Source organism: Dendropsophus ebraccatus, chromosome 14 (genome assembly GCF_027789765.1).
Source record: "Dendropsophus ebraccatus isolate aDenEbr1 chromosome 14, aDenEbr1.pat, whole genome shotgun sequence".
Taxonomy (NCBI): Eukaryota; Metazoa; Chordata; class Amphibia; order Anura; family Hylidae; genus Dendropsophus; species Dendropsophus ebraccatus.
Genome location: NC_091467.1, coordinates 39,246,019 through 39,264,259, shown reverse-complemented (window position 1 = coordinate 39,264,259; position 18,241 = coordinate 39,246,019). Strand labels below are relative to the sequence as shown.

General features: G+C 44.9%; 1 protein-coding gene across 4 annotated transcripts in view; it reads left to right on the top strand.

The window, feature by feature from the left end:
• USP36 (ubiquitin specific peptidase 36) overlaps window positions 1-18,241 on the top strand; it is a 224,882-nt gene that overhangs the window by 94,540 nt on the left and 112,101 nt on the right. For all 4 annotated transcript variants that reach the window (XM_069951540.1, XM_069951541.1, XM_069951538.1 and 1 more), the window contains 2 exons: window positions 12,033-12,100; window positions 12,205-12,275. In XM_069951540.1, the coding sequence (XP_069807641.1) occupies window positions 12,033-12,100; window positions 12,205-12,275 (139 nt within the window). The remainder of the gene's footprint in view (window positions 1-12,032; window positions 12,101-12,204; window positions 12,276-18,241) is intronic.

Genomic DNA, 18,241 nt, shown 5'->3' with positions numbered 1-18,241 from the left:
TCTATCTATCTGCTTTTCTGATTCTTCTTTTGTTCTGTCTTCTGCCCTACCTGCCTAACTGTGTAAGTACACAGGAAGGAGAGTGAGTGTGTGTTTGTATACAGTGGTGTCTTGGATTATGAGCATAATTCGTTCCGGGACCATGCTTGTAATCCAAATCCACTCAAACCAAAGCAAATTTTCCCATAAGAAATTATTGAAATGCAGACAATTGGTTCAACACCCCAAAAATATATATTTTTTTATTCTGAACAAAGTGTAAAACAAATGAAACAAACATTTAGAAAGTTACTGTACAGTATAGCAAGCAGCATGTGGAGTATAATGTATAGTGAGTGCATAAACCTGATAAAACAGCAGCAGTATGTAGATACATGATGGAACTGCAGATCCCTATAATGCAGTAACATAGTACAACAGGCTAGAACAGAGAAGCAGGGCTGCTGTCAGAGGTCAGTGTGGTCACATGACTGCAGTGGGGAAGGGGTATGTGTTCAGCCTGGACCAATCAGGAAGAGAGAATCAGAGCTGTGCAGGAGGACAGTGAAAGAAACTCCTATAAAGCAGTGTGAATGGAGGAGTGCAAGTGGAGGCACATTATAGCAGGAATGGAGAGGATGGGAAACACAAGGGCTGACAGACTGCAGGGAGCATGAAGCAATGAGCAGGGCAAATGTGGGCACATACATACAGCACTTTGTCTGGGGAGAGAGGGGTTACAGCTATGAAGAGGTTACCTCCACAGTCCTGTCCCCTGATGCAAGCCCCAGCCTGAAGTGTGTGTGTGTGTGTAACTTTTCTGATTGTTTTCTTCTGCCCTACCTGCCTATCCATATCACTAAAACAGAGTGTATATATAACTTTTATGATTCTTCTTTTGTTCGTTCTTCTACCCTACCTAACTATATCACTAAGATGGGCAAGACATAATATATATAGTGTGTGTAACTTTTTTTTATTCTTTTTCCCTACCTGCCTAACAGTATCACTAAGATGGACAGAAGATACAATATAGATATAACTTTTCTAATTCTTCCTGTCTTTTTACACCTATACATATATATTATTCACTATGGCAGCTCTGTAACAATTTTCCTCTCTATCACTCTCAGCCAGACTGAAACTTACAGCTGTTCAGAGCAGAGGGGAAGTTTGTTTTGCAAATGATTGAAGAATCATGGAAATCATCTCCCTAGAGATTAAGTTTATTGGTCCATGATATCTGGGCAGAAACCTGTGTGTGTGTGTGTGTGTGTGTGTGTGTGTAAGTGTGTAAAGAATTCTGGAGTTCAGTATGGGAGTTCTGGGCTGTACTACTGATTTGATGGCTCTCTTTACCCTTCACTAGATTATTCCTTTCCAGCAGCTTTCCTGTGGGATTTCATTCACCCCCCTGCGGTAATCACTGTCAGCACTACGCATAATAGAAGCAACGATGTCTTCTTCTATGCTACAGCTTTCAGCAGTGCTTCAGTGACTGCTAGGCTGTAGTTTACTGAATAATACACTTCTTTAGAAGTTTCAAGATCTTTCCCATTGGATTTCATTCACCCCCTGCTGTATGATCACTGTTGGGGCTTAGAGTTACAATGCTGAAAGCTGACAAGTGTAGAAGTGCAGCACTACACATAATAGAAGCAGCCGATGTGTTCTGTGCTACAGCTTTCAGAAGTGCTTTAGTTACTGCTAGGCTGTAGTTTACTGAATACCTTTCTTTAGAAGTTTCAGGATCTATCCCATGGGATTTCTTTTACCCCCTGTTGAATGATCACTGTCAGAGCTTAGATTTACTGTGCTGACAGCTGTAGCATAGTAGTAGACATCCTTTTTCTATTACATGTAGCACTGTAAATCTAAGCTCTGTCTGCAACCATACAGCAGGGCAGGTCAATGAAATCCCATGGGATAGATCCTGAAACTTCTAAAGAAGGGTATCATTCAGTAAACTACAGCCTAGCAGTCACTGAAGAGCTGTAGCATAGAACAAGACATCGTCTACTTCTATTATGTGTACTGCTGCACTTTCTCATTTCTGACAATGATTGTACAGGAGGGGGGGGTGAATGAAATCCCATGAGAGACCTGCTAGAATATGTTAAGAAAGGCATCATGCAGTAAAACACTCACTAAAGCAGTCTGCACACTTCAAATTCCCCTCCATGCCAGGAACATATATATACATTCCAACTCCGCAAGGCATCTGTATTTAGAATGTATATAGCCATATGGCTGATGTGAAAGGGTAAATTAAAAGCTTATGAACCAAGTTTAAGAATAATATCTGCCTTTAGGCACCACAATCCAAAGGATCCTAGTCTGTCTTTAGAATGAAGACAGAGTCAGGGGGAAAACCCTTGCTAAGTGAAATGTTAAGATTTATGCCCAATATACCTTATTGGAAAAGAGTCAGGACCAGAGGCCTTACCCCTTGCAGTGGCACCAGGGCGCCGCGTGATTATCAAATTGTGCACTTGATTACTCAGTCAAAGCTGGAAGACTTGTAGTAACAATGAAAGCGGCTTTTTCTGTAGATTAAACATTTAATTAGTAATTTACTGATTACAAGTATGCTCTGAAGTGCTGACTACATGACTGAAGGTTAAATTTAGGATAGCTTCACGCATAACTTATCCGCAGCGAATTTCACGCTGCAAAATCCCCTGCGGATACCTCTCCTGTCAGTGTGAATGTGATTACGATCTCGCAGTGGGATTGTGCCGCCCCTCTGCCACCGGGAAAGATTATTTACCTTGCCCGTGCTTCGGCCGCTTTGTGCGTCCGTGCACTGATTAGCTGCACAGGACCGCAAAGAGCCTCAAATGCGACCGGAGTGTGGACGAGGTAAAGTATCTTCCCGGTGGCAGGAGGTTGATGGGGGCGGTACTTAATCACATTGACACTGACATGAGACGTATGCTCAGAGGAACTCGCAGCGGAAAATCTACTGCGGATAAGTTACGTGTGAAGCTACCCTTGATATTGAAGGAAAACTATCAGCATGTAAGAGCAAACAAACTTGCTGACTGCTCCCTGCTGCTGCATCCCTAATCTTTCCGGCGTCTGTCTTTTTTTAGTCGGCCCCACTGTTTTCAATCATTTAAACCAAACAAAAATATGTAAATTAGGATGTTAGGAATTCTGGGGGTTTTCCTCAGTCCCCAGAACACCATTCGGCCCACTGCCTCCTCCTTTGGTTAGGCCTACCTATGCATAAGCTGGCCAGCCTTTAGGTATGTGTGACTGAAGGAGCCAGCAGGCAGGCTTAATGGTGCTTTTGGGGGCTGAAGGACACCCCCAGTGCTCCTAATGTGCTAATTTACATATTTCTGTTTCATTAATCCCTTCCCCCAAAATGACGTCCAGGGATGTCATGAAAAGCAGTACCATTCTGCATCATGACGTCCATTCTGCATCATGACGTCCCTCATGCTTTCCCTGCCTGCCCCCACTGCTCCTGAGATCTGGCAGCGGGAGGAGGCTGCCACTGCCCGGAGGCGCCCCCCCCCCCCCCGGACAGTTAACCCCATAGACGGCGTGGTTGCGTCCACAGCATCTATGGGGAGATTCTCTGCCTCCCGTTGATCGGGTGGCTGGAGGAGGCTGCGGCACGTTGCTTCCTCCCGCCGTCAGTGCTGTAATCCTCCCCCAAAACCCCCTTCCTTCTCCCTCCCCCGTCCCGATTCAGTAGTTCCCCCCGTCCTCCGATCCAGTCCCTCTCCATCGCCTTGTGCATCGACCCCACCCCGAATACTGCTCCCTCCCCGTGCTGTACAATCAGGCCCCTGCACTGATCGTTTGAATGAGCTGCAGGGACCTGATCGTTTCAATGAGTGTCAGCAGGGGCGGGCTGGGCCGGGGGGCAGGGTGGCATCTGCCCCCCCGGGCCAGTCTTTCTCAAGACAGTATGGGGCCGCACAGCTGCCACTCACTGACAGCTCTTTGAAGGTCTCAGGGCCGCCCTGCAGCTTCTAACCACCCCAGCGCTTTTTTCTCTGACACCTAAGAGTGCTGGAGGGCCGGTCTGTGCTGCGGGCTGCCGCTGAAGCTCCGCCCCACCACGCCGTCAAGCCCCGCCCCCTCAGCAGACCCCTATGCTTTTAACTAAAGCCTATGAGGCTTATAGTTAAAAGCAAACTGCTGCTCTTTCTCCCTCCGGCCACTAGAGGCCGCTCTGTCCCCCCAGCTGTCACTCCTACAGCCTGGATAGAGGAGCCGGAAGACAGAGAAGATGGTGGTCTGCACTCTGCAGGGAGCCAGGTAACATCTGTACAGGGGAGACCTACACAGCATCCCCTGCAGCCCCCCATACACAGCATCATCTGCAGCCCCCCCATACACAGTATCCCCTGCAGCCCCCCCATACACAGTATCCCCTGCAGCCCCCCCATACACAGTATCCCCTGCAGCCCCCCCATACACAGTATCCCCTGCAGCCCCCCCATACACAGTATCCCCTGCAGCCCCCGCATACACAGTATCCCCTGCAGCCCCCGCATACACAGTATCCCCTGCAGCCCCCGCATACACAGTATCCCCTGCAGCCCCCATACACAGTATCCCCTGCAGCCCCCATACACAGTATCCCCTGCAGCCCCCCCCATACACAGTATCCCCTGAAATCCCCCCCATACACAGCATCCCCTGCAGCCCCCCATCCCCTCACACACAGCCTCCCCCCATTCCCCCCCACAGACAGCCTCTCCTGCATCCCCCCTATCCCCACACACACAGCATCCCCTACAGTATCCCCTGAAGCTCCCCCATTCCCCCCCCCACAGCATCCCCTGCAGCCCCCCCCATCCCCAAACACAGCATCCCCTGCAGCCCCCCATCCCCACACACAGCATCCCCCCATCCCCCCCCACAGCATCCCCTGCAGCCCCCATCCCCCCCACACACAGTATGCCCTGAAGCTCCCCCATTCCCCCCCCCACAGCATCCCCTGCAGCCCCCCATCCCCAAACACAGCATCCCCTGCAGCCCCCCCATCCCCAAACACAGCATCCCCTGCAACCCCCCATCCCCACACACAGCATCCCCTGCAGCCTCCCCATCCCCCCCACACACAGCATCCCCTGCTGATCCCCATCCCCCCCACACACAGCAGCCCCCCATCCCCCACAGCATCCCCTGCAGCCCCCCATTCCCACACACACAAATAGCAGCCCCCATATCCCTCACACACACAGAGCATCCCCTGCAGCTCCCCCATTCCCCCCACACACAGCATCCCCTGCAGCCTCCCCCCCCACACACACAGCATCCCCTGCTGACCCCCATCCCCACACACACAGCATCCCCTGCACCCCCCATCCCCCCACAGCATCCCCTGCAGCCCCCCATTCCCACACACACAAATAGCAGCCCACATATCCTCCCCCACACACACAGAGCATCCCCTGCAGCTCCCCCATTCCCCCCACAGCATCCCCTGCAGCCCCCCCCCATCCCCACTCCACAGTATCCCAGGGCCATCCACTCCCTTCCCCCCACCAACCAAGGGAAGCAGCCACACAGGATCAGAGGAGGACAAAGCAGGAACCAGGACAGATGAGAACTACAACCCCCACCATGTCCTCCTAACAGTTCATGGTGGGAGTTGTAGTTTTGCAGTCTGTGGACATTGAGGTGCAGGACTACAACCCCCATCAAGCCCTATTGGCAAATCATAAAGGGAGTTGAAGTTGTGCAACAGATTAGAGGTTGACACAGTATAGGAGGGGGGAGCAGTGGCACAGTAGTACTACATCCCCCAGCATGGTGTATAGCAGTGCTTCTCAATTCCAGTCTTCAGGCCTCACCAACAGGTCATGTTTTGAGGATATCCCGAACAAAGGACACCTGTGATAATACCTGATGCGCCGAGTATGATTATATCACCTGTGATATACTAAGGAAATCCTCAAAACATGACCTGTTGGTGAGGCCTGAGGACTGGAATTGAGAAGCACTGGTATATAGGGTAGGCTGTACAACTACATCTCCCAGCATGATCCTCTGATGCTTTGGTAGAACTACAGTATGTGTGCATGTTGCTTTGTTTACTATGATTTTTACTAATAGGGGGTGTGCACATGAGGGGAAGGAGAATTGAACTATGGCTGGCCCAGTAGAAATTGCCCATACCCACAGGGGTATTGCTTGGGGGGGAGGCATTGACAGAAAAGGTGATCATGTGGAGGGAAAAGTGAACTATGGTGAAAATACAGAAACCCCAGTTTCTCAGCATCTTGTATTGTAATCAGTATGAGGGAGGTCACCCAGCTTTCTCACCATCTTATACTCAGTATGATGGAGGTCACCCAGCTTTCCCAGCATCTAGTACATAGTATAATGAAGGTCACCCAGCTTTCCCACCACCTTATACTCAGTATGATGTGGTCACCCAGCTTTCTACCCTTCTTATACTAAGTATTATGTGGTCACCCAGCTTTCCCAGCATCTTATACTTAATATGATGTGGTCACCCAGCTTTCCCACCATCTTATACTCAGTATGATGTGGTCACCCAGCTTTCCCAGCATCTTATACTCAGTATGATGGAGGTCACCCAGCTTTCCCTGGATCCTATACTCAGTATGATGAAGGTCACTCAGCTTTCTGCCCATCTTATACTCCGTATGATGTGGTCACCCAGCTTTCCCACCATCCCACCATGCCTTAGGGAGCTGCACAGTAAATCTATACTGTGCAGCTGAAAACCATATTAGCACAATTGTGCTAATTGGTTCCCTTTAAAGAAGCACTCCGGCCATTACCTATTATTGCGCTTCCCATATCAGTGCACGGATGGTAGATGGTACCCCCGGCCTGTACTTCTGCCAGCGGCGATGTTCCGACAGTTCGAATAATGTCTCCAGCCCTTCTGGTCATTTGTGACCAGGGAATTCCTACTGCTCTGTGTGAAGGGGCCAGAAGTCACTTTCTCAATGTAAGTCTATGGGACTATGGTTCCGTGTCAGTGCTGAGCCGTCCCATATACTTATACAGGAAAGTGACTTCACAGTGAGTAGTAGGAATTCCCTGGTCACAAATGACTGGAAGGGCCGAATGTGTTATCCGAACTGTCAGAACAATTCCGCTGGAGGAAGTACAGGTCCGAGTGGCATCTACCTTCCTCGCACTGATGTAGGGAGCGTAATAATAGGTAAGGGCCAGAGTGGTACTTTAAGGATGGGCCGCTAGCCGGCTACTCATGGGCCACTGCTGTGTGCTTGCCCCCCAGGCTAAAATTTGCCAGCCAGCCCCTGATTCACTATATAATGCATTACGGCATGGATTATGTGATGTAATGCATTATACATGTACCTGCAAAAGTAAAACAAACAAAAAAAACACAAATAATTTATTTAAATAAATAAATTAAATAAATAAATTAAAATAAATATACACATTCCCCATCCCCCTTTCTTGAAGATCCCCTATAAATAAGATACACATATTTGGTTTCACCACGTCCGTAATGAAACAGTCTATTAATCCGTTACATTAATTATACCGCTTGATTAACGCTTTAAAAATTTTTTAAAATCTAAACAAAATGACAATTTTTTGTTAATCCCGCCCCCTAAAAAATATACCTGTACCCAAAAGGTGTACCACTAAAAACGTCAGCTTATGCTGCAAAAAAAAATAAAAAATCCCTCTCATAACTCCATTGGCAAAATAATTTAAATGTTACTGCCCTTACAATATGCAAGACACAAACAGTTTTTATAGTATAAATGCCATAAACTATAACACAAGTTATATAAAATGGATATCACTGTAATCGTACCGACCTGACGAGTACCAATAACATGTCATGTGACGTATAGTAAATGGCATACAAAAAAAGATGTAAAACAGCTGCTAAATTGTTTTTTTTTTCGTACCACCTCATAAAAAATTTAATAATGATCAGGGTGTCACATGTCCCCCAGAATGGTACAAATGAAAACTTCAACTTGTCTTACACAAATAATTTGGCACCGCAAGGCCACTGCGACCTGGTATAATGGCTAAAAAAAAAAAAACTGAAGTAAATAAATGACCCCAAAATTCCCAAGGTCTCTGTCATGTCTGAGGTCTATGGTCATGTGACCACAGTCAGGTATGCACTGTGGCCACATATGGGGGATTGCTAGAAACATTGGAATAAGGGGAATCAAAAGTGAGTTCCATTTTTCAGTTAGTATTTGTTGTGTTTTGAGGGAAAAAATTTATTAAATGGAATATCTTCCAAAAAAAGGAGAATTTTAAATTTCCCCTCCAACTTAAATTTCTGCAAAACACCTAAAGGGTTAATACACAATTCCACTTTAGAGCTAAACTGGTCGCTAAAAAAAATCAGAATTTGAAATTTTCCTGAAAATTTGAAAAATCGCTGCAAAATTTTGAAGCCCTCTAACATCCTAAAAAGTAAATGGATGGTGACCAAATGACGTCACCATGACACGTTGTAAATGATGCAGTAATAATTAGTTCATGTGGCATAACTATTTTTCTCAGAAAGAGAATTTTGAATATAAAGGATTTGTAAATTTTGCAAATTTTTGCGCAAATGCTGTGTTTTTTTTTTTTTTTTTTACAAAAAACTATAGAGTGTATCAACCAAAGTATACCACTATCATAAAGAGGAATATGTCACGAAAAAACAATCTCTGCATAACCACGATAGTTAAAAGCATTGCAAAGTTATCACTACATAAAGAGAACAGGTCAGATTTGCAAAATAGGCCCTGGGCATTGAGGCCAAAGCAGGCTGCGGAGGTAAAATTTGTTGGCCTCAATGTGATACCTCTCCTTTCCAAAATTAAAAAGAAAATCCAAATATGGAACAAACTCCTGATTGGTATGGCGGCTCGAATGAGTATTATTAAAATGGTCCTATTGCCTCAAGTCCTTTTTGTGTTAGCAAATAGCCCAGTGTGGATAACAAAAAACATTTTTTCGTCATATAATTGCTCTATGTAATATGCTCATATGGAAGAACAAGAGTGTAAGAATTTGATATGACACATTAATCCAAGATAGAACCAAGGGTGGCTTTAAACTACCAGATTATGATCTTTACTTTCTTGCTGTTCAAATGATGTATATTGTTAGATGGAAGTTGTACAATTTTACGGGGACTTAGGAGCCACAGGTGAATCAATTTCATTCAGACCTCCCGACCTTGCTAGAGGCTGAGAAGATTGGTAATAAAAATAATCCAATAGATTATATGGTAAAAAAAAGTATGGTATAGGGTATAAAGGAAGCTGGAGCTTAAAGGGATAAACCATATTACACCGTTAAGGAAAAATTATAAAATTAAAGAACTAGGACAAATTTGATCAGCTCTTCTAGAACATTATTCACACTAGGCAGGAGCACGTTGCTATGGCTGAAATTGCAAACACACAAAAACCCACAAAAACCCAAAAAAATGCAACAGCTCACCGCAATGGCAAGATACAGACCCACTACAGACCTGAAAATAGTTAAAAGCAGCCCCCCCAACTGCCAAAAAAAAACTTCCACAAAATTAAAGAACTAAACAAAATAGATGATCCTATATTTTGGGTAAGGAAGGGAAAACACAAATTGATCATTTAGTAGATAAGGGGAGAAGTAATAAGAAGTTTGAGTTATTGCAAAAAGAATTTGGAATTAGTTATAGAGAGCACTTTAGGTATATGCATATTCGGCATGGATTAATGGCAACACAAGATAGAGAAATATTTAGTGTACTAGATCATATTTTTTAACCACTAATAATTCATGCTAAAAAAGGGTTTATAGGGAAAATATATAAACTTATTGTACAGAGAACTAAATATAGAATAAATGCACATTATAAAATAAAATGGGAAGAGGATCTTGAGACACAGGATATAGATTGGTCTGCAGTGTTAGAAGCAGCAAAGGATTGTAGTCCCCGTTTTAGGGCCCTATTTCACCAGACGATTATTGTTCAGATTATCATTAAATCGTTCAAATCTAAACGATAATCGTTCGGTTGAAATGCAGTTAACGATTAACGACCGAACGAGAAATCGTTGATTGCTTTAGAAGACCTGGACCTATTTTTATCGTTGCTTGTTCGCAAATCGTTCGCATTGAATAAGACATTGATCGGTCGTTCGCAATAGATACGAACGCAATAGCGAATAAATAGCCAAGAAAATTACAATCATAAGTAACGATTATCGTTCCATGGAAATGAGTAAACGTTTTCAGGTCTTTTGCAATAGCTGTCGTTTGAGATTGTTAATCGTTAACGATAATGCAAACGATAACCGTCCGGTGGAATAGGGCCCTTAGCCGTACGGTTTTGCAGCTGTCTATAATCTATAGGACACATTATACCCCTTTGAAACTAGCAAAAATGAAAATTAGAAGTTCAGATGTATGCATTAGATGCTTAGGGGCAAGGGGAGATCTGGTACATATGTTGTGGAGGTGCCCCATGCTATTTAGATATTGGAGAGATGTAGTAATAGACTTACTAAGATTAAAATTCATCTTAAACCTTTGTGTTGTATATTGGGGATTTTCACAAATATGAGATGCCCTGTACATATACTCTATTCGTGGCTAGAAATTGTATTTTAAGCCAGTGGACACAACCTCGGTCACCAGAGATCTCTAGTTGGAAAAAAGCAGTAAATAATATAATAGTGATAATATAATAGCCAAGATAAGCAACAAGATTCAGTTGTTTTGGAAAACATGGAAAATGTGGCCACTGGAACTTAAGTTGGGAATAACTGATGGAGGTGGGTGGTGGTGGGGGGTTAGATAAGGTTTTTTTTTTTTAAATTCTCCATATTCTTGCTATGACTATTGTTATGGGTGGGTAAGAGAACATGTATAGTTATGAAAATTTGTTTGTTTTTTAACCCAAAGAGGAGGTACAATATGGACTATTAAGGTAATACCTTTTATAAAGGATTGTGACCGGTGGAGTACGCGCGGGACACCTGTGTTTTTTAGATAAGATATTGGGGTTAGCTCTGGGGTTGACCGTGCGGGGGGTCATCTGTGCCCGGTTGGGCGGGGGGGGGGGGGGGGGGGACGCGCCCTGGGTCTGGGCTGAGATGATTAGGTATGACATTTTTTTTTTTGTTTTGTTTGTTTTTTCTGTTGTCTGTTTTTTTTTTTGTGTAGGATTATATATATATGAAGGTGATAAGGTAAAAAGGAAGAGACCTCTTTTTTGCAGCCTCGGCTGGACCTCGCTTAGGTGCAGCCCCAGTTTGGTGTGTGTGTATATGGAACCTGGTCTTCCCAGGTGTCAGTCTAGATCATATGTGGTTGGCTGGTCATCAGGGGAGAGCAGAGTAAGCGCGATAACCTCCACAGTGATACTGGGGAGGGCTAGAGCCAGTGTGACAAAATCTGGGGTGGACTCGCTGTGTGTTGGGTACCCATCTGAAGAAGGTGGGTGGCCGACGCAGGCGAGTATATCGTTTGTGAGGAGGGGGCTCCCATGGCTGGGTCTGCTGAAGAGAGGTCAAGTATATGAATAGCTATAGCAGTTAACTTCTGAAAGGTTTTTTTTTTTTTTTGTGGAGTGGTCTGTTCGGCGTGGCCTGGGGAGCGGTTCTCGCGCGTGCGGGAACTCTGGGCGGATAGAATAAAATTAATTTCTTGAACAAGTTAGTGGGAGGTGGAAGTGAGAGACAGAGTTGAGACACCTCATAATTTGAGGATTACTATATGATGTCCTGCGGGATTGACTCCATAGGAAAAAGAGGGTTTGTATTGGCTCATGGGTTTAACTGGAAAGATGTTCTCTGTGGGGATGGGCGGGTGTGTGTGTGGGGGGGTGTTAAGTTATATGTTTAGATATTCTGCTGTTATTGTTTTTATTGAGAATACTTTAAGCATTAAGGCCAAAACAGGCTGCGGAGGCAAGGGGTTAATGTTACTGGAGAGATAAAATACGTGGCTGCAAGTAGCTTTCAGCAGGCCCATTTGCACAAACCTGCTGACAATTTTCCTTTTAAATGTTTAAAGCCTTTATGAAAAAAAAGATTTGTATGAAAATGTAATTTTCTTCCTAGGCTGGATCGACAAAGTCAAGCAACAACTTTAGTTCATCAGATATTTGGGGGCTACCTGCGGTCTCGAGGTGAGTGAAGAATAAAGATTTTTCACAACAAAACTGCATAAAAGATAGTTGCAACATTTTTAAAAACTGTTTTTTCTTTTTTTCCCCTCTTTTTTCTTCTTTAGTAAAATGTTCAGTTTGTAAGAGCGTCTCTGACACATTTGACCCATATCTGGATATTGCTTTGGAGATACGGGTAATTTTTAACTTTCTGTCATCATGAGTTGTATGTAGATTTTTATTATTGTATCCTGTCTTTGAATGCCTATGCTTGAACCCGAAGGCTTAAAGCACACATCCTTGTGCAGCATGTGATATTTAGCCAGTGTGCTGACCAAATATCACACCCTGTACAGCCACAGTACTACACTCACACAACTTGTAGTGTCTGTAGTGTGGTGCTCTATTATGATGATGTAGAGCAGGGGTCTCAAACTCCTGGGCCAACTGCGGCCCTCGGGACACTAATTTGCGGCCCCCACCTCAATGGTAGCTTTCCTGTAAGTGCGGCCCTAATCAGCTGCTCAGCCGCGATTGGCTGAGCTCAACTTTATGCTCAGCCAATCGCGGCTGAGCAGCGGATGACGCGGCAGAGGGGGGCCGGCATCAGGGAGGGCTGCAGCTGTTCAGCCGACCTCCCGAAGATGACGGAGAGGTGGGCGGCGGCGGTGGTGGGAGGGGAGGTGTGCGGCGGCGGTCCCTGGCGTCCCTGCCGCACATGCAGCTTCCCGGTCTCTGGAGGAGGAGGCCGCGGGGACTGCAAGGTGATCGCATCGCTGCAAGTCCTGGGGCTGTTCAGCAGGATCGGGGGATGCAGCGCAGACCCCCAATCCTGCTTTACAGCCCCAGGACTTGCAGCGATGCGATCACCTCACCCTGCAGTCCCCGCGGCTTCCTCCAGAGATCGAGGAGCTGCATGTGCGGCTGAGAGGAGAGGGTCGGTGCCGGGGGTGAGAGGAGGAGGAGGGGTGTGTGCCCAGCTCCCCCCAGTCCCCTGTGTCACCCCCCCAGTCCCCTCTCAGTGACCCACAGCTCCCCCCAGTCCCCTGTTTCACCCCCAGTCCCCTGTGTCACCCCCCCAGTCCCCTGTTTCACCCCCAGTCCCCTGTGTCACCCCCCAGTCCTCTGTCACCCCCTGAACCCCCGAGTCCCCTCTCAGAGACCCCCAGTCGCCTTTGTCACCCCCAGTCCCCTGTGTCACCCCCCAGCTCCCCCCAGTCCCGTGTCACCCCTCCAGTCCCCTTCTTGTGGAAAACCTGATGCGGACCAGTCTCACCCAGACTCTACCTCCAGCGGCCCCCGGGTAAATTGAGTTTGAGACCCATGACGTAGAGAGTCCAACTACAGATAAGTGTTTAGTTTGTTATACGTAAAAAGCACACAAGCCATCCGTCAGACTGCACACGGATGTGTTTTTAAAGCGACTCTGATGGTACAAGCGGTTTGGAGGGGGTCAGATTGTGGGTACAGATACCTGCTTTTAATCCAAGATCTGTCCTGGGGTCCATTCGGCAGGTGATGCAGTTATTCTCCTAAAAAAAACAACTTGTAAACTGGCAGCCCTGTGCCAAACGGCCTTTGCCTGGATTGTGTATGCATTAGGCTGGAACAACATCTCCATCCCTCCTTCCCGCTCTCCTCATCATTAGGAATGCTCCAGGCAGATTATCTCCTATTCATTAGCTGTGTGAATACTGAACATGGGCTGGATCGTTAAGGCACCTGTGCAATGTTCAGACAGGAGAAATTGTTCCAGTGCCATTCCAAATGATGAAGAGGTTGGGGAGGAGGGACAGAGAGGGGTGGTGAAAAGTTAGGGCACAGATACTTTAAGCCAGTTTAAGTTTTAAAAGTTTTTTTTTGTTGGGGGGGGGGGGGTCAGATTGTCGCTTTAAGCCCAACGCTTCTCATTTAAATGTTTTCATAGTTGATGATCCTCCATAAGCCCGAATTGCTTTGAAGTTTTGGATTAAGATGTATATTTACACCCTGATGCCGTTAGGGACGTTCAGAGCGGGGCCGCTCGGCGGTTCCGGGAGCCGATTGTAGCCCAGGACCGCAGGTATTAGCGGGCACAGTCCGATCGCCGTGCCCGCTAATACAGTAATCAGATGCAGCTGTCAAAGTTGACAGCTGCATCCGATTACAGGATGCAGCGTCATCCCTGGTGTCTAGTGGGGAGATCGCTCCTCCGGGATGTTATCCCGGAGGAGCGATCTCCGTTTCTGAAACCGGCCGGGGACCGCTCCAAGATGCCGCCGTCCCCGGCTCGGCACTTGTTTACTTCCGGCTGCAGCAGCCAGAAGTAAACGAGTGCCTATCTCATGGATCTCTGCAGCATATCTATGCTGCAGAGATCTCTATGAGAGATCAAAGCACTTATACTAGAAGTCCCCTAGGGGGGCTTCTAGTATAAGTGTAAAAGTAAAAAAAAAAAAAAGTGGTGTTAATAGTAAAAAGCCCCCTCCCCTAATAAAAGTCAGAATCACCCCCCCTTTTCCCAGGTTATTAATAAAAGTAAACAAATAAATAAATAAACATGTTTGCTATCGCCGCGTGCGTAATCGCCTGAACTATTAATTAATCACATTCCTGATCTCGCACGGTAAACTGCGTCAGCGCAAAAAAATCCCAAAGTGCAAAGTTGCGCATTTTTGTTTGAATCAAATCCAGAAAAATTGTAATAAAAAGCGATCAAAAAGTCGTATATGCGCAATCAAGGTACTGATAGAAAGAACACATCATGGCGCATCTCACACAGCCCCATAGACCAAAGGATAAAAGCGCTATAAGCATGGGAATGGAGCAATTTTAAGTGACGTATATTTGTTGACAATGGTTTGAATTTTTTACAGGCCATCAGATACAATATAAGTTATACATGTTACATATCGTTTTAATCGTAACGACTTGAGGAACATGCATAACAAGTCAGTTTTACCCCAGGGCGAATGGCGTAAAAACACATTTCCCCCAAATAAACAAAATGCGTTGGTTTTTTTTTCAATTTCACCACACTTTGAATTTTTTCTGGTTTCGCAGCATACTTTATGCAAAAATTCAGCCTGTCATTGCAAAGTACAATTAGTGATGCAAAAAATAAGGGCTCATGTGGGTTTCTAGGTGGAAAAATGCAAGTGCTATGGCCTTTTAAGCACAAGGAGGAAAAAACGAAAACGCAAAAATCAAAATTGGCTCTGTCCTTAAGGGGTTAAGTATACACAGCAAGCACACAGGTGTAATGTGCAGATCCAAAGAAGCACAATCACGCATTAACCCCTTAATGACAATGAACGTAAATTTATGCCGTGAAAATCATGGCCTAAATGACACGTGGCATACTTTCACATCATGGTCTGCAGGGGCTCTATGAAGCAAACTCAGAAGCTGAACTCTCTTCATAGAGACTGCGGACCAGCTGTATCTTCACGGTTAATAACGAGCCGCCGTGATCCGCAGCCGCCCACATTTACCCTTTCAATGCCGCTATGGTGGCATTTAAATGTCAGTAACAGGAGCTGTGCTCCTGTCACTGTCCTATCGGGACCCCCGCTGTGTAATGTGGGGGTTCTGATCACTTTTTTTCTGGCTGCCGGAGGTCTTTTACCTTCCTTTCGGGAGTTAGATGGGTGATCAGTGCATAGAGTTTGCCACAGGCCAGGCCGTGACTCCGCTCTTAACCGTGCGGCTCCTGGGCACTATCTGCTCATTGCCGATTGCCGTGCCAGGCTACTCAGCCATTTAAATGCAGCTGTGAAAACTGATAAAATGAAAGTTGTACAAGTGCATATTGTTGTAATTGTTCTGTCTTGGGGAACATAGGTAACATGTTATATAGTTATATAGTTAATATAATTGAAAACAGACACAAGTTCAACCAAGTAGGGGGTGGGGGAAGGGAAGGGAAGGGGATGGATGGTTCTATAAGTATGAATTAATGTTATTTAGTTTAAGAACTTGTCTAGGCCTTTTTGGAAGCACTCCATTGTTTTCGCTCTGACCAGATCCTGGGGTAGACTGTTACACATATTCACTGTTCTCATGGTAAAGAAGTCTTGTCGCCTCTGGAGATTGAACCTTTTTTTTCTCCAGGCGGAGGCAGTGCCTTCTTGTCTTTTGAGGGGGTTTTACCTGGAACATCTTTTCCCCATATTTCTTGCAGGGGCCATGTATATATTTAAATGAATTAGTCATATCTTCCCTTAAACGTCTCTTCTCAAGACTAAACTACTTTAATTCTTTTAATCTATCTTCATAACTAAGGGTCCATTTACATACACAGATTACACTGGTCAACGGCCAAAAAGGTTCTGACATGAAAACAGTTGATCTTAACTAATTTTGGGGTGCTGAAATCGAAAATGATGATCAAATTTTGAAATTGGCTCTAATTTTCAAGATATAGACATACTTTCTATATTTCTCACAGCCTGTGATACAATACTGGGAAAAGTTTGCATCATCAACTGGTATATTGCATCATCTTAGAATGACCAATATGGAAAAAAGGTATCAGGGTAAGGCTAGGTTCACACTGCGATTTTGAAATCCGTTTTTTTGCAAAAAACGTATACATTTGTGTGCATCCGTTCTTCCATTGACTTCCATTATAAAAAATAAAACGGATCAAAACGGATCTGTTTTTTTGACGGACACAAAAGTAGTGTCAGCTACGTTTTTGTGTCCATTAAAAAAAAAAAGGATCCGTTTTTTATTTTTACAATGGAAGTCAATGGAAAAATGGATCAAAACAGATGCACACAAATGCATCCGTTTTTTCATCCGTTTTTTGCAAAAAATAAAAAAAAAAATGGATTGCAAAAACACAGTATGAACCTAGCCTCAATGGAAGCCATCAATGCTTGCAGATTACTGTTGGACAGTTATCAGAGACAATCCCTTGTATGAATACAAAGGACATGTGTATATGCACCGAGAAGCCATTGAATAAGGACCTACATTCCAGAGTTCAATAAACATTATTAATTTGTAAAAATTCTAGGATCTGCCTGTAAATTGGAGTTGATTTCAGATAGAGCTAAGTTTCCTATGAATATATTTCAAAAGCTTATGAACAGTAAACTTGCTTCCTTATGATTGAAGAAGTAATAAATATGTCGGCTATTATACTGTATTCTATACAATTCACAAAACAGTAACATGAGAACTCTGCGATATCATAGAAACTAGAGCCAATTAACATTTTTCCTTGTGATATTTGAATTCAGCACATAAAAATCATTAAGAAATGGCTAATTTTATTTCGGAACCAAAGAACTTTTGAAAGTTTGTTGGCCAGTGTTATCTGACAGATATCTGACAGATTTTTGCAGCCAAAGCCAGGAATGGACTATAAACAGGAAACAGGTCATAAAGGAAAGACTGAGATTTCTCTTTTTTTCAAATCCATTTCTGGTTTTGGCTGCTAAAATCTGGCAGATATCTGTCAGATAATTTGTGTGTGTAAACAGACCCAAAGATGCTCCATTCCCCCTATTAGTTTAGTTGCCTGCCTTTGTACCTTTTTCCAGCTCTAGGACATCCTTTCCATGAATCGGGTTCCAAAACTCCAGATGAGGCCGCATCTAAGCTTTTATAAACGGGTAATAATATGCCTGTGTCCTGAGAGTCCATGCCTGTTTTTATGCATGACAATATCCTGATGGCCTTAGAAGCAGCTGAATGACATTGTGTGGGGTTCTGTAGTCTATTATCTACGAGTACACCCAGATCCTTCTCTACCAGTGACTCTCCCAGTGTAACTCCCCCTAGAACCCCGGGAGCACAGCATCTAAATGCAGCTGTCAGGTTTGACAGTTGCATTTAGATGCTTAATTAACCGGCGCGGCAACGGGACCCACGCCGGCTAATAGAGGAGCTGCCAGGCTGTACATAACAGCCGGGACCCCGCTCTGAACGGCGCTGCTCCTGGCTGTTATGTACAGCCTGGCAGCTCCTCTATTAGCCGGCGCGGGTCCCGTTGCCGCGCCGGTTAATTAAGCATCTAAATGCAGCTGTCAAACCTGACAGCTGCAGTTAAGTTAAAAAAAAAATTTTATTAATAAAAAATCCCCTCACCTATTAAAAGTTCAAATCACCCCCCTTTTCCCATTTTATAAATAAACAATAAACATATTTGATATCGCAGCGCGCGTAATCCCC